At 42.5% G+C, this 14,544-nt stretch overlaps 1 protein-coding gene across 5 annotated transcripts in view; it reads right to left on the reverse strand.

Annotated features, from left to right (window-relative positions):
- ccdc9 (coiled-coil domain containing 9) overlaps window positions 1-14,544 on the reverse strand; it is a 44,216-nt gene that overhangs the window by 5,946 nt on the left and 23,726 nt on the right. For 4 of the 5 annotated variants that reach the window (XM_061877559.1, XM_061877560.1, XM_061877561.1 and 1 more), the window contains 5 exons: window positions 13,448-13,562; window positions 7,014-7,134; window positions 6,511-6,946; window positions 3,011-3,190; window positions 1,556-1,705 (listed from right to left, as the gene is read on the reverse strand). In XM_061877559.1, the coding sequence (XP_061733543.1) occupies window positions 1,556-1,705; window positions 3,011-3,190; window positions 6,511-6,946; window positions 7,014-7,134; window positions 13,448-13,562 (1,002 nt within the window). The remainder of the gene's footprint in view (window positions 1-1,555; window positions 1,706-3,010; window positions 3,191-6,510; window positions 6,947-7,013; window positions 7,135-13,447; window positions 13,563-14,544) is intronic. The other variant, XM_061877562.1, reaches the window with a different exon arrangement.

Genomic DNA, 14,544 nt, shown 5'->3' on the forward strand with positions numbered 1-14,544 from the left:
CTGGTGAGGCCATGTGACCCATGCTTTTTAGCGCTACCACAGCACACTTTGACACATCGGTACCATTTCCATCAATCAATGACTTAATGGTTAGCTTTTAATGTGGAAGTGGAAGCAACGCTTCTTGCTGTGACAGATTGTCAACTCAGCCATTAGCCAAAGTGACGCCACCACAGCTACAAGCTGAGTGCTAGTTGCGGTCGCTAAATGAGCAGAGCTGAAAAACAGATCATGTGACAATTGACCACCTTGAGCGACTTTACTCTGTCACTTTTTTTTAGAAGAAAACGTGACCAGAACGGGAACGACGGCGTCACCTTGGCGATATGAGACCTCCATCAGGCCACGTCTCTGCACACGTCTTGAAGAATACGGACACACTTTAATTCTGTGTTTTGTTTAACCATAGGGCCGAGGCCCATTGTCGGTTGGTGCTAGCGGGTGTATAATATAGCCAAGAGTCATGGATGCATTGGAATTCTGGGTAATTCTTATGTTGCGTTTATAATGTGTTACAGAGCCAATGTTCTCCAGAAATGTGCTTGTTATTCTCGTTTGGTTAGGGTTCAAAGAGTGTGGCGCATATTAGTAAGAGTGTTAAAATTGTTTTATATCACAACCATTAGTGTGATCAGTATGGCTGTGGAACAAGACCCCTGGTTTACACACAGTAAAAGCAAATAAGTCTCCTCCGCCATCTTGAAAATGACGGCAGGAGAAGAGTCACTCGTGACGTCACAAATTTGACCCAGCGGTAAAAGTAAGCATGCGCTAATAAATTTGGGGAGCGAGTTATACCCGACAGTAATTCAAGGCAGGCACATATTACATGTCCGGCGGCTATTCAAGGAAATACGGTAATGGGTTTCACTATGTAAAGTGCTTTGAGTCACGAGAGAAAACCATTATATAAATATAATTTACTTCACTTTCATTTTATTGACAGTTTCGTTGATATATATTGTTATTTATTATCAATTTATTTAGAATTTATTTAATTTAGAACTGCATAATTGTATGTAAATATATTTTTCATCAGTTTTTTTGAGTCCCTTCTTTTTCAGTGTAATTGATTACTTATTTTTGTGATCAACCTGCCCCTAAGCCTTGCTATTAATATTTGTGATTAACAATTTCCCTCATATCAGTTGACAATATTAAACTGTAAGTAGGTTAGATATAATTATTGAATAAGATTAAAATTAGGAGTAAAATTACTAATTCATTGTTAATATTTGAGTGGGCCCCGGGGTCAAAAGGTTAAGAAACCCTGTTTTAATGGACTCAATCAACAAGGTTTGATGAGTTATTTTTAATTCACAATGACATGTTGGACAATTGTATGTTTCCAATTTTATGGGAACACTTTTGAAAAGTAAATTTTCTGTTCCCAGTGCACAAGTCAAGGTCTGTGAAGACATGCTTGGACGAGTTTGGTGCAGAAGAACAGATCCAACATCAGTGACCAAGGTCCTCTATACTTTTGCCTGCCTCGCATAAACAAAAAACATGGCAGCCATGAAGAGTATCAAAGTGTCATTCATCAGTGGCAAACCTGAGGTTGGCTGTTTGGAGGACATCTCTGATGTTGCTGCGGCGTCGGTGACACCAATATCGGTCGCATCATCGTCTTCATCTCCCGCTTCGGTGATGCTGGGCTGGGTCACCAGGACGGCGAGCGGCGTTGGCGGATCGCCAGCTTTGTCTGCCATTAGACGTCAAACTCAGACTGTTGTCACTTTACCGCGACAACTCTTTCGCCAGCCAGGACTGAACAGACTAGTTCACAGGTGTCAAGCTCAAAGCTCGGGGGCCAAATCTGGGCCGCCACCTCATTTTTACAGGGCTCACAAAAGCCTGGAAATAATATGCGTCAATAAAGTACTTTATCTTTTGTTACTAAGTGTATGATGCAATTCCTTTTTTTTGGGGAGTTTATTTCAGACATTGATCACATCTCATGCTCACAATTACACAACTCAACATGTCTGAGATGGAGTAGGAAGAAGCAGAGCTTTGATAATACTACACCTTCTACGTGTCACAGCAATACAAATAAATATGAATGCAAGATATTTAAAAAAAAATGTGTTATCAAAAACCCTAAATATCTGCTTGTCAACTTGACTTTCGATTTCAAAGCAAATTATCCACCAATTTTCTGGTAAGAAAATATAGTAATCGGATAGACAACTGTGTCATAGCATTATGAAGCGATTACAGTAATAATCCCTTGTTTATCGCTGTTGACTGGTTCCCGACATGACCACGATAAGTGAATTTCTGTAAAGTAGGCATCCTTAATTATAAGTATAATATTTCCATAGCTAGAGCATACAAATGTTTACTCCCTTTTTTCCGCATTATGAAGTGTGAAGTGAAGTGAAGTGAAGTATATTTATATAGCGCTTTTCACTAGTGACTCAAAGCGCTTTACATAGTGAAACCCAATATCTAAATTACATTTAAACCAGTGTGGGTGGCACTGGGAGCAGGTGGGTAAAGTGTCTTGCCCAAGGACACAACGGCAGTGACTAGGATGGCGGAAGCGGGAATCGAACTTGCAACCCTCAGGTTGCTGGCACGGCCGCTCTACCAACCGAGCTAAACTGCTCCTATGAGAGCCTTTAGACATGAATTAACACCCTTTAGTCACTTTTACACTCTTTAATCCAATCATCAGTGTCGTAACTGATCTGATTGGTTTGGTCTCATCCAGTGGCCAATAACACTAAAATAATGATATTTTAGTTAATTTGGCCATTTTTATGGTTGAAAATGCTTGATATAGGGCAAAAATATGCTTAAAAAACAAAACTACAAAAATTTGTAATGTGGTGAAACCGCGATATTTGAAGTGTGATGTGGCAATAGACAACTGTACACATTTACATTCATATATATTCATAGTGGTCCTCTGGTGGGCAGCCGTAACTGTGATGTGGCCCTCAATAAAAAAAAGTTTGACACCCATGGACTAGTACATTGGGTTAGGACTTGGGGTCTTTACCTTGTGAGTCGGTGGCGGGCGGATCCTGACTGTCTTCGCTGACCTCCAAGGGGACGGGGTCAGACACCTCTGATGGCGTGAGGTCAGACGATGGCGGCTTGTTCTGGGATTCTGCAGGTGTGTACTCTGGTTCGGACACAGTGACTTGGACTTCAGCCTTTTCTGGAGTGGCTTGATACTCTGTGTTAGTAGAGAGGAGAGGGGCAGGGCACATTTTTAAAATACATGCTCGAAAAGATGTTGATACTAGTGATGCGCTGATCAATCAGCCACCGAACAGTATCGTACCATTTTCGTGAAAACCGTATGTGATCGCCACTGCCGATTAGTGCTTTTGAATGTCGATCACAAACGCTGAACCCCTCTGACAGACTCTTCTGATTTTTGGTCAGCTAGCAGCCAACTGTATTATATCCATACACATTGTGGAGCCCTTACTCTAAATTAATAACCTTCACCTCTATTGCGGCAAATAAACTGCATTTCTTAGTATCTAACGTATCATGATCATGTACATTATCACTGAAGGACGAGGCTAAACATGTCAAGCACTGAGTGAGCAAGGCCGGCTATACAGTATGCTAGCTACTAAACTAGCTTCAAATAAGAGCTTAGTAAAGTTTGAGGAGTGAGTTGCAGCAGAAAGTAAGCATTTACTAACAAGAAATTAACAAGTGGATTAACAAGAGTATATAGAGAGGATAATATTACGATAACTCTTGTTGGTAAGTCGGCCAGGAGTACGCTACACTAAAGGAGAGCCCATCCATTAATAAATCGGTGATGTCTAGGAGTACAATAATTGAGCAGTAGATATATTTATATTTCTAAATTTGAAGTACATCTATCTGTGATCGGCAAGTATGCCTTCAGGAAAATAGGTATCGATCCAAGATTGTTTAAAACAGGGAATCGATCGATTTGATCTATTCTATAAAAAGGAACACATTGGATTTAAAAACTACATACTCCATACGAAGTTTAAGACTTCTAAAAATTAGGACTTTAAACGTCAAGTCTATTTTTCCCCGTCGGTGACGTAATCAAAACGAACTTAGCGGATAGCTGCGGTGGCTGAGAAAGGTCCAAACAAACGCAACTCGCCACACAACATAATTACTACACTAACTATATTTATATTGTAGATTGTCACTGAAAGCATCAAAACTATGAATGAACACGTGAAGTTATGTACTTAAACAAGGTGAAATAACTGAATGGCAACACTAAATTGGCCCTAGTGTGTGATTGTGAGTGTGAATGTTGTCTATCTGTGTTGGCCCTGTGATGAGGTAGCGACTTGTCCAGGGTGTAAACCGCCTTCCACCCGAATGCAGCTGAGATAAGCTCCACACCCACCCGCGACCCCAAAAGGGCGAAGCGGCAGAAAATAGATGTTTTATATTATAGTTTTCTATAAAATAGCCACCTTTTGCTCTGATTACTGCTTTGCACAGTCATGGCATTCTCTCGATGAGCTTTAAGAGTTAGTCACCTGAAATGGTTTTCACTTTACAGGTGTCATAGTTTTGATGCCTTCAGTGACAATCTACAATAGTATAGTCATGAAAATAAAGAAAACACATTGAAATGAGAAGGTGTGTCCAAACTTATGGCCTGTACTGTATGTCTAGTATCCAATATTTATTTCACACTGTTTGATGTTTTTTGCTAAAAAGTTAGTCGATTTCAAGTCAATGAATCGTTTCGGATTGTAACAACCGCAAATATCGAATTGAAGTTAAAACAATTTGCTACACCCATAGTAATGTCTTTTTCAAAGGCAGTATCAGTACATGATCAATACTAGAATGATCAAGTTGACATTATTTTAAATATCTATCCATCCATCCATCTTCTTCCGCTTATCCGAGGTCGGGTCGCGGGGGCAGCAGCCTAAGTAGGGAAGCCCAGACTTCCCTCTCCCCAGCCACTTCGTCTAGCTCTTCCCGGGGGATCCCGAGGCGTTCCCAGGCCAACCGGGAGACATAGTCTTCCCAACGTGTCCTGGGTCTTCCCCGTGGCCTCCTACCGGTTGGACGTGCCCTAAACATCTCCCTCGGGAGGCGTTCGGGTGGCATCCCGACCAGATGCCAGAACCACCTCATCTGGCTCCTCTCGATGTGGTGATTTTAAATAAAGTTTTAAATATTTTGTTGTTTTTGTTCGTGTTTACTAACTCAGGGAATAATTCCCTGGACACAAGAGGACTTTGAGGGCAAAAACCAAAATATTTAAAAGAGTAGTAGACAAGAGTGTGAATCTTTGGGAACCTAAAGATTCAATCCGATTCCTGCGGTGACGATTCGATTTAGAATAGATTGAAACCGATTCTCGCAATGTATTCGGTATAATAATTATAATTAAATATTTTTAAAACAGGTTACAAATTGATTATTATTTGAAAAAATGTACAGATAATACAAGTGATTGGTTTCGGTCTCACTGGTATCAGAATTAGGGCTGGGCGATATATCGAGTTTGTATGATAATTCGATATATTTTTAAACAAGATATGAACTAAGAAAATATCGTGATATCGATATTTATTAGTTCACGTTAAAATGACCAAACACCGCTTATTTGCTGTGTTCCTTGATTCTCTCCCGCTCCCCACTCCCTCTCATGGGCTACTAAACTGCTCCCCTTCCTCTTTCCAAGACGTGCTTGCAAATATAAGAACATCCAGGATTGGTTGGTTGTTTACTATGAAGGGTTACGATTGGTTGAGATTAAGGAAAAACAGGCCAATCAAAGGCAAGATAGGGCGGGTCATAGAACCAGGAAGGGAAATCACAACAGACACCCCAAATAATGACGAGAGAGTCGTAGAAGAGAAGAGGGAATATTCAAGCGGGAGATTTATATATTAAAAAAACTAGTGTAAGATGGCTGAGGGATTCTCTTCTTTAGATTTTTCTTATAGCGATGTAAACGACATCCAGGAACCCCACAATGAGTCTACTTGTCCACATTTGGGCAAAAATATGCGTCTGTAAAAAACATTAATTTGAGTTGTTTACCATGTATGCCCAAATCATTTCTCATCAAAATATGCACAAGAAATGCTGCCAAAAATGTATGCCGACATGAGGAAGATCATAGCCGCACAATTAAGTCAAGTCACTTACTTGGCGCTGACCAGAACCGTACACATCGTCGACTGGGAATTAAAAAGTGCCTGCATTTTTTTTTTTTTTTTTTCCTGAGTTTCATACATTTTGTATTATTTGCACAGCTATGTAATTTATTTTACGTAAAAATAATATGTACTGTTTCTATTCTATGCTACTTAAACAGGTTGTCCTTCACCTCAATTTCACTGAATTTCGCTCAAAAATGTATATCTTTAAATGTATACTTTCACAGAAAAATATATCGGAATATATATCGAATATCGAGTTGAAGTAAAAATATATCGAGATAAACTTTTTCGTCCATATCCCCTAGCCCTGATCAGAATGACATTCCCTAGTTAACAGCAGATAAACAAGCTGTACCTGTGTCCTCCTCAATGGGGGCAGTGTCCTCCACATTCTCCTCCTTTGGTGCGGGACTGCTCTCAGCACTGAGGGATTTCAGCGGGCTCTCTCCCATGCTGCTCTGTGGTGACAACATCTCCATCTCCTCCCCCCAGTCCGACACAGGCCGGTGGCCGTGCAGCGGGGAGAAGGGGCTAGGAGGCTTCCCCACCTGCGACGGGTCTTGCAAGGCCGCTGAGGGGGGCGGGATGTGGATCTTGGGCCGGGGCGTTCGCCGCTCTTTGGGGCTTCCAGCCGACAACGGTTTGGAGCGAGGCGAGTTGGGGGAGTCGGCGTTACCAGCGTCTTTCTTCTCGTCGCCACTGGAATCCTCATCTCCATCGGACGCTTCCTGCTCTCCGTCGCTGGCGTCTTCCCACTGGTCGTCATCTTCCTCATCTCCAGCCTCGACCACCTGAGAGAATGTGCAGTGAGACCCCAAGGAGGTTCTAGCGTAAATATTCTCCTTTCCTCACACCCACCTTCTGTTCCTGAGGAGCTTTGGACACGTCCTCCTTTTCCTTCTGGTTCCTCTTTTGCTTTGGCATGTCCTTTTCCTTCTCCTCGTCTTCTTTTTCTCCTTCCCAGCGGTTGTCATGCATACTGACCAAAGAGTGTTCGATACCAATTAAATCATGCAATAAGCATAAACATGCACCAGTGCTGACATCTCAACCTAATACAAAGTGCGGCCCAAAGCAAAACATTTTACTAGCTCGCAGCACAGTCGTTACCATTATAATACTAGAAAGCTTGCTTTTTTGCTAATTTTGCAGGTGTACACCTTAGCGTCAAATATTTTGTTACTTGACGAATGATATGCTAGATTTTTCCCCAGCTATTTTGGTACTTGATGCATGCTAGAATTTGAAAAACATTTTTTCAAAAGTACACACCTCAGAGCAATGTATTTGTATTTGTATACTCGTTTAGCAGGTATACACCTTTATGTCCTTTTGGTATTTCACTTATGCTAACTGTTAGCATGTTAGCATAGTACGGATGGCATGCTAGCTTTTTTTAGCTCATTTTGGTCATATTTTTCAAGAGCTATTTTGGTACTTCATGCATGTTATGGTGAGCATTTTTATCATGCTAATGTTAGAAAGATAGCTTTTATTAACTAATCTAAAAGGTATACAACTCAGTGACATATATTTTGGTATTTCACTAATGCTAACGTTTATCCCGGTACTGTTTAGAACAGGGGTGCCCATTACGTCGATCGCGATCGACTGGTCTATCTCGGAGGGTGTGTCAGTCGATCTCAAGCCAGGCATTAAAAAATATACATAAAAATGAGCAATCATCAATCATACCAAGACTTCACTTTCGTCAGTTGTTTGACATTCTCGGCACCCGAGGATCTTGTGAGATGACGCTGGCTGCTGCAAGCTCATATTTAAGAAAAAAATCACTAACAGGGCGGACGCAGAGAAACACATTTTATTTCTAGAGACTCCGTACCTACTGTCAAAACTCTAAAGACCGACTGCACAGTTCCTGTCTTCACCATAAAAGAATCCAAGATGGCGGCGCCCGGACGGGCTGCGCTCTCGAGGAGCTCCTGCTAAAGATGGAACATTTGGCGGAAATGCCGGACAGTTCTGCAGACTTCATGGCTGGCTCGCATCGTGGTCACTCCGTGATCACGTACGACCGCCAGACACTTCTGGATGTGGACATATCGGGCCGTTTTGGACTGATAGACACTTGCGTGCTAGACTTGCTAACTAGCATGGGAATACATCGGCGGCTACATCCAGCGGCCTGTGAAGCAGGGGAGTCTAATAGCAGCGGGGGCCGTCTACGGAGCAGACGCCAGCGGTGTGATCGGAAACGCGGATGCCGAGCGGGGCTAAAAACAAAGCAGAAGGCTAATCCCCACAGAACACCACTTTCCTCCATCCCGAAGACGGTTTTAGATGAAAGATGCGAGACTACTGGTCTGGGTAAGGAGTCAGTTAAATTAGAACAAGTTTTTTCTGCTTTGAGTGTTTCAGAGTTGGACATGTGTTTTACTGAGGTGGCTAACTATGATGCGTGCAGTTTATCAAAGCAACAAACAAACAATCGGAAAATCCCCGTTACTGAGGTGGCTAACCATGATGCGTGCAGTTTATCAAAGCAACAATCAAACAATCGGAAAATTCCTGTCGTATCAATTCCTAGATATGGTCGTAACTATACTAAATGCACTGGGCATAATAAACACAACATTATTAATATTGCTACTACGGATAATTTGATCAAAAACTCCCTAAAACAGCCCACTACCTATAATATAGGTTTTTTAAACATAAGATCATTGTCTCCTAAAACGTTGTTAGTTAATGATATTATCAGAGACAACAATCTTAACGTCATCGGTCTCAGCGAAACCTGGCTTAAACCAAACGACTTTTTTGCGCTAAATGAGGCATGTCCTCCTAACTTTACACATGCGCATATTGCCCGTCCGCTCAAAAGGGGTGGGGGGGTCGCACTAATATACAACGAAAACTTTAACCTTAGTCCTAACATAAATAATAAATATAAATCGTTTGAGGTGCTTACTATGAGGTCTGTCACACCGCTGCCTCTACACCTGGCTGTTATCTACCGCCCCCCAGGGCCCTATTCGGACTTTATTAATGAATTCTCAGAGTTCGTTGCTGATCTAGTGACACACGCCGATAATATAATCATAATGGGGGACTTTAATATCCATATGAATACCCCATCGGACCCACCGTGCGTAGCGCTCCAGACTGTAATTGATAGCTGTGGTCTCACACAAATAATAAATGAACCCACGCATCGCAACGGTAATACGATAGACCTAGTGCTTGTCAGGGGCATCACCGTTTCCAAAGTTACGAGACTCCCGTATACTAAAGTATTGTCCGATCATTACCTTATAAAATCCGAGGTTCAGACGCATGTTCGTCAAACTAATAATAATAATAACTGCTATAGCAGCCGCAACATTAATACGGCCACAACGACAACTCTTGCTGACCTACTGCCCTCGGTAATGGCACCATTCCCAAAGTATGTGGGCTCTATTGATAACCTCACTAACAACTTTAACGACGCCCTGCGCGAAACCATTGATAACATAGCACCGCTAAAGTTAAAAAAGGCTCCAAAAAAGCGCACCCCGTGGTTTACAGAAGAAACTAGAGCTCAGAAATTATTATGTAGAAAGCTGGAACGCAAATGGCGCACGACTAAACTTGAGGTGCACCATCAAGCATGGAGTGATGGTTTAATAACTTATAAACGCATGCTTACCTTAGCTAAAGCTAATTATTACTCAAATCTCATCCACCGTAATAAAAACGATCCTAAATTTTTGTTTAGTACGGTAGCATCGCTAACCCAACAAGGGACTCCTTCCAGTAGCTCAACCCACTCAGCTGATGACTTTATGCAATTCTTTAGTAAGAAAATTGAAGTCATTAGAAAGGAGATTAAAGACAATGCGTCCCAGCTACAACGGAGTTCTATTAACACTGACACGATTGTATATACGGCGGATACTGCCCTCCAAAATAGTTTCTCTAGTTTTGAGGAAATAACATTAGAGGAATTGTTACAACGTGTAAATGGAATAAAACAGACAACATGTTTACTTGACCCTCTTCCTGGGAAACTGATCAAGGAATTTTTTGTATTATTAGGTCCATCAGTGCTAAATATTATAAACTTATCACTCTCCTCGGGCACAGTTCCCCTAGCATTCAAAAAAGCGGTTATTCATCCTCTTCTTAAAAGACCTAACCTCGATCCTGACCTCATGGTAAATTACCGACCGGTGTCTCACCTTCCCTTTATTTCAAAAATCCTTGAAAAAATTGTTGCGGAGCAGTTAAATGAACACTTAGCGTCTAACAATCTATGTGAAACCTTTCAATCCGGTTTCAGGGCAAATCACTCCACGGAGACAGCCCTCGCAAAAATGACTAATGATCTATTGCTAACGATGGATTCTGATGCGTCATCTATGTTGCTGCTCCTCGATCTTAGCGCTGCTTTCGATACCGTCGATCATAATATTTTATTAGAACGTATCAAAACACGAATTGGTATGTCAGACTTAGCCCTGTCTTGGTTTAACTCTTATCTTACTGATAGGATGCAGTGTGTCTCCCATAACAATGTGACCTCGGACTACGTTAAGGTAACGTGTGGAGTTCCCCAGGGTTCGGTCCTTGGCCCTGCACTCTTCAGCATCTACATGCTGCCGCTAGGTGACATCATACGCAAATACGGTATTAGCTTTCACTGTTATGCTGATGACACCCAACTCTACATGCCCCTAAAGCTGACCAACACGCCGGATTGTAGTCAGCTGGAGGCGTGTCTTAATGAAATTAAACAATGGATGTCCGCTAACTTTTTGCAACTCAACGCCCAAAAAACGGAAATGCTGATTATCGGTCCTGCTAGACACCGAACTCTATTTAATAATACAACTCTAACATTTGACAACCAAACAATTAAACAAGGCGACACGGTAAAGAATCTGGGTATTATCTTCGACCCAACTCTCTCCTTTGAGGCACACATTAAAAGCGTTACTAAAACGGCCTTCTTTCATCTCCGTAACATTGCTAAAATTCGCTCCATTCTGTCCACTAAAGACGCTGAGATCATTATCCATGCGTTTGTTACGTCTCGCCTCGACTACTGTAACGTATTATTTTCGGGTCTCCCCATGTCTAGCATTAAAAGATTACAGTTGGTACAAAATGCGGCTGCTAGACTTTTGACAAGAACAAGAAAGTTTGATCACATTACGCCTGTACTGGCTCACCTGCACTGGCTTCCTGTGCACTTAAGATGTGACTTTAAGGTTTTACTACTTACGTATAAAATACTACACGGTCTAGCTCCATCTTATCTTGCCGATTGTATTGTACCATATGTCCCGGCAAGAAATCTGCGTTCAAAGGACTCCGGCTTATTAGTGATTCCCAAAGCCCAAAAAAAGTCTGCGGGCTATAGAGCATTTTCCGTTCGGGCTCCAGTACTCTGGAATACCCTCCCGGTAACAGTTCGCGATGCCACCTCAGTAGAAGCATTTAAGTCTCACCTTAAAACTCATTTGTATACTCTAGCCTTTAAATAGACTCCCTTTTTAGACCAGTTGATCTGCCGTTTCTTTTCTTTTTCTTCTATGTCCCACTCTCCCGTGTGGAGGGGGTCCGGTCCGATCCGGTGGCCATGTACTGCTCGCCTGTGTATCGGCTGGGGACATCTCTGCGCTGCTGGTCCGCCTACGCTTGGGATGGTTTCCTGCTGGCTCCGCTGTGAACGGGACTCTCGCTGCTGTGTCTTGGATCCTCTTTGGACTGGACTCTCGCGACTGTGTTGTATCCATTGTGGATTGAACTTTCACAGTATCATGTTAGATCCGCTCGACATCCATTGCTTTCCTCCTCTCTAAGGTTCTCATAGTCATCATTGTCACCGACGCCCCACTGGGTCATTATTGTCACCAATGTCCCACTGGGTGTGAGTTTTCCTTGCCCTTATGTGGGCCTACCGAGGATGTCGTGGTGGTTTGTGCAGCCCTTTGAGACACTAGTGATTTAGGGCTATATAAGAAAACATTGATTGATTGATTGATTGACCTGTTTCATCCTGCCTGTGCTAACAAAATAAGAGTCTCAGAAAGCTAGCGTGTTTGATGCCAATGTATTTCTCCCCCGCCCTCAGCGACTGCTTTCTCACTTGCTTGCCCACCCGCACACTCACTGACGTCACTCACCTGCTGCCAGACATTAAAGGGCCACACACATATGCTACTCTCATAACAAAGTGTTTAAAAACGAGTATGCAAGTTGGACAAATGAGATGCCAAATCCAACCACTTTCATGTGGTATTGGACAGAAAGGAGAACTTTTTTTTTCCTCCATTTGAAAATGCGGACGTTATCAGCACCACTGTCTAATTCCAATCAATGCAAGTCATCAGAATCAAATACACCAACTTATATTCTTGTCTTCATGAAAGAAAGGAATCTATGTGTGTTAAACATGCTTGTATTATCATTAAACACCATTAACTTGTTAACAAAAATGTCTCTTTCATAAATAAATAAATATAAATTATAAATAGGAATGAGGTAGATCTCCTCGACTTGGTCAATTGAAAAGTAGCTCGCCTGCAGAAAAAGTGTGAGCGCCCCTGGTTTAGAATGTCTGCCCTGAGATCAGTAGGTTGGGAGTTCAAACCTCGGCCGAGTCATACCAAAGACTCTAAAAAAATGGGATCCATTGCCTCCCTGCTTGGCACTCAGCATCAAGGGTTGGAATTGGGGTTTAAATCACCATAAATGATTCCCAAGCGCGGTACCGCTGGTGCCCACTGCTCTCCTCACCTCCCAGGGGGTGATCAAGGGGATGGGTTAAATGCAGAGGACAAATTTCACCACACCTAGTGTGTGCGTGACAATCATTGGTACTTTAACTTTAACCTCAATTTGCTTATCTTTTCTGTTACCTGAAACTATTTGGCCTATTACTATTTGAAACTATTTGAAATTAATGTCAGCATTTGAGTTTGGCTGTGGCTATTCAGCATTCAAAATTACATTTACCAAAGCTCGCAATTTCTAGTTCTTTGGATTTGGAAAAAATCGATATCTTGTATTGGTTTTGTAGGTGAAAACTACCAAAATGGCACGAGCATACTTTGATTTGTCAGTCTGTGGCTCTCAGTGGCAAAAGCTTGGGCAGCCCTGCCATAACTGGTCAACGTCCACCTATCAATGCCCCAATAAAATCATGCCAAAACGAACTTTTAGAAAAATATTATGAGTTGACTTCAGTGCTGAACCTCTACTAAAGTGTTAAGTCAACAATCACCATATAGGGAAATGACATGAATGCTATCATTACAATCAAGTCTAAAGTCGTGTTGTACCTGTAACTGGGCTTCTGTCCTCTTCTTTGGTTCCGTTCTCCCCGTGGTCCCTGCGACCTGCCCTGGGACAGGAAGTCTCCAAACGTGGACGATTTAGGGGGTCGCTTGCCATCATCTGGAGGACACATTGATGCCAGTAGTAAATGTGAAGCACGTATAAATAAATACATAGACGGTGCCATGCAACCAGTGGCGTATGCATGCATTTAACAACCATGCTGAAGATTTAAAGTGCCTGAGCATCAATCAGTGTGAAGACAATCACACATCCATCCATCCATCCATCCATTTTCTACCGCTTATTCCCTTTTGGGGTCGCGGGGGGCGCTGGCGCCTATTTCAGCTACAATCGGGCGGAAGGCGGGGTACACCCTGGACAAGTCGCCACCTCATCACAGGCCCAACAAAGATAGACAGACAACATTCACACTCACATTCACACACTACGGCCAATTTAGTGTTGCCAATCAACCTATCCCCAGGTGCATGTCTTTTGGAAGTGGGAGGAAGCCGGAGTACCCGGAGGGAACCCACGCATTCACGGGGAGAACACGCAAACTCCACACAGAAAGATCCCGAGCCCGGATTTGAACCCAGGACTGCTGGAACTTCGTATTGTGAGGCAGACGCACTAACCCCTCTGCCACCGTGAAGCCCGACAATCACACAATTTGCATCAAATTAGCAACTATGGCAAGTTTAAATTAGGGCCTGCGTAGGAAAAAGAAAAATGCAATCTCGATTCACGCCATCATGTCATCGAGTTTCTCAATGGTGACATTTTAAAGAACATTTATGTAAAAAACTGTCACAAACAAATGCTGCAAGGTTTTGCGAGGACTCACATTGTCCTGTCCCCGTCTCCAAGAAAGCCTCGCAACCCAGTGCGACTTGGCTCCACTTCCCTGGTGAGCGAGCGAGCGTGTCCCCAAACTGACGGAGCGATGCAGGAAGGATCCTCGACTTATATTAGGGATGTGAATTTTGGGGCACCTAACAATTCGAGTCAATTTCTGGGGTGACGATTTGATTCAGAACCAATTCTTAATTTAAAAAGATTCCCGCAATGTATTACTTAGTATAACAATTTTAATGAA

The sequence above is a fragment of the Nerophis ophidion genome, linkage group LG18, assembly GCF_033978795.1.
Source record: "Nerophis ophidion isolate RoL-2023_Sa linkage group LG18, RoL_Noph_v1.0, whole genome shotgun sequence".
NCBI classification, from domain to species: Eukaryota; Metazoa; Chordata; class Actinopteri; order Syngnathiformes; family Syngnathidae; genus Nerophis; species Nerophis ophidion.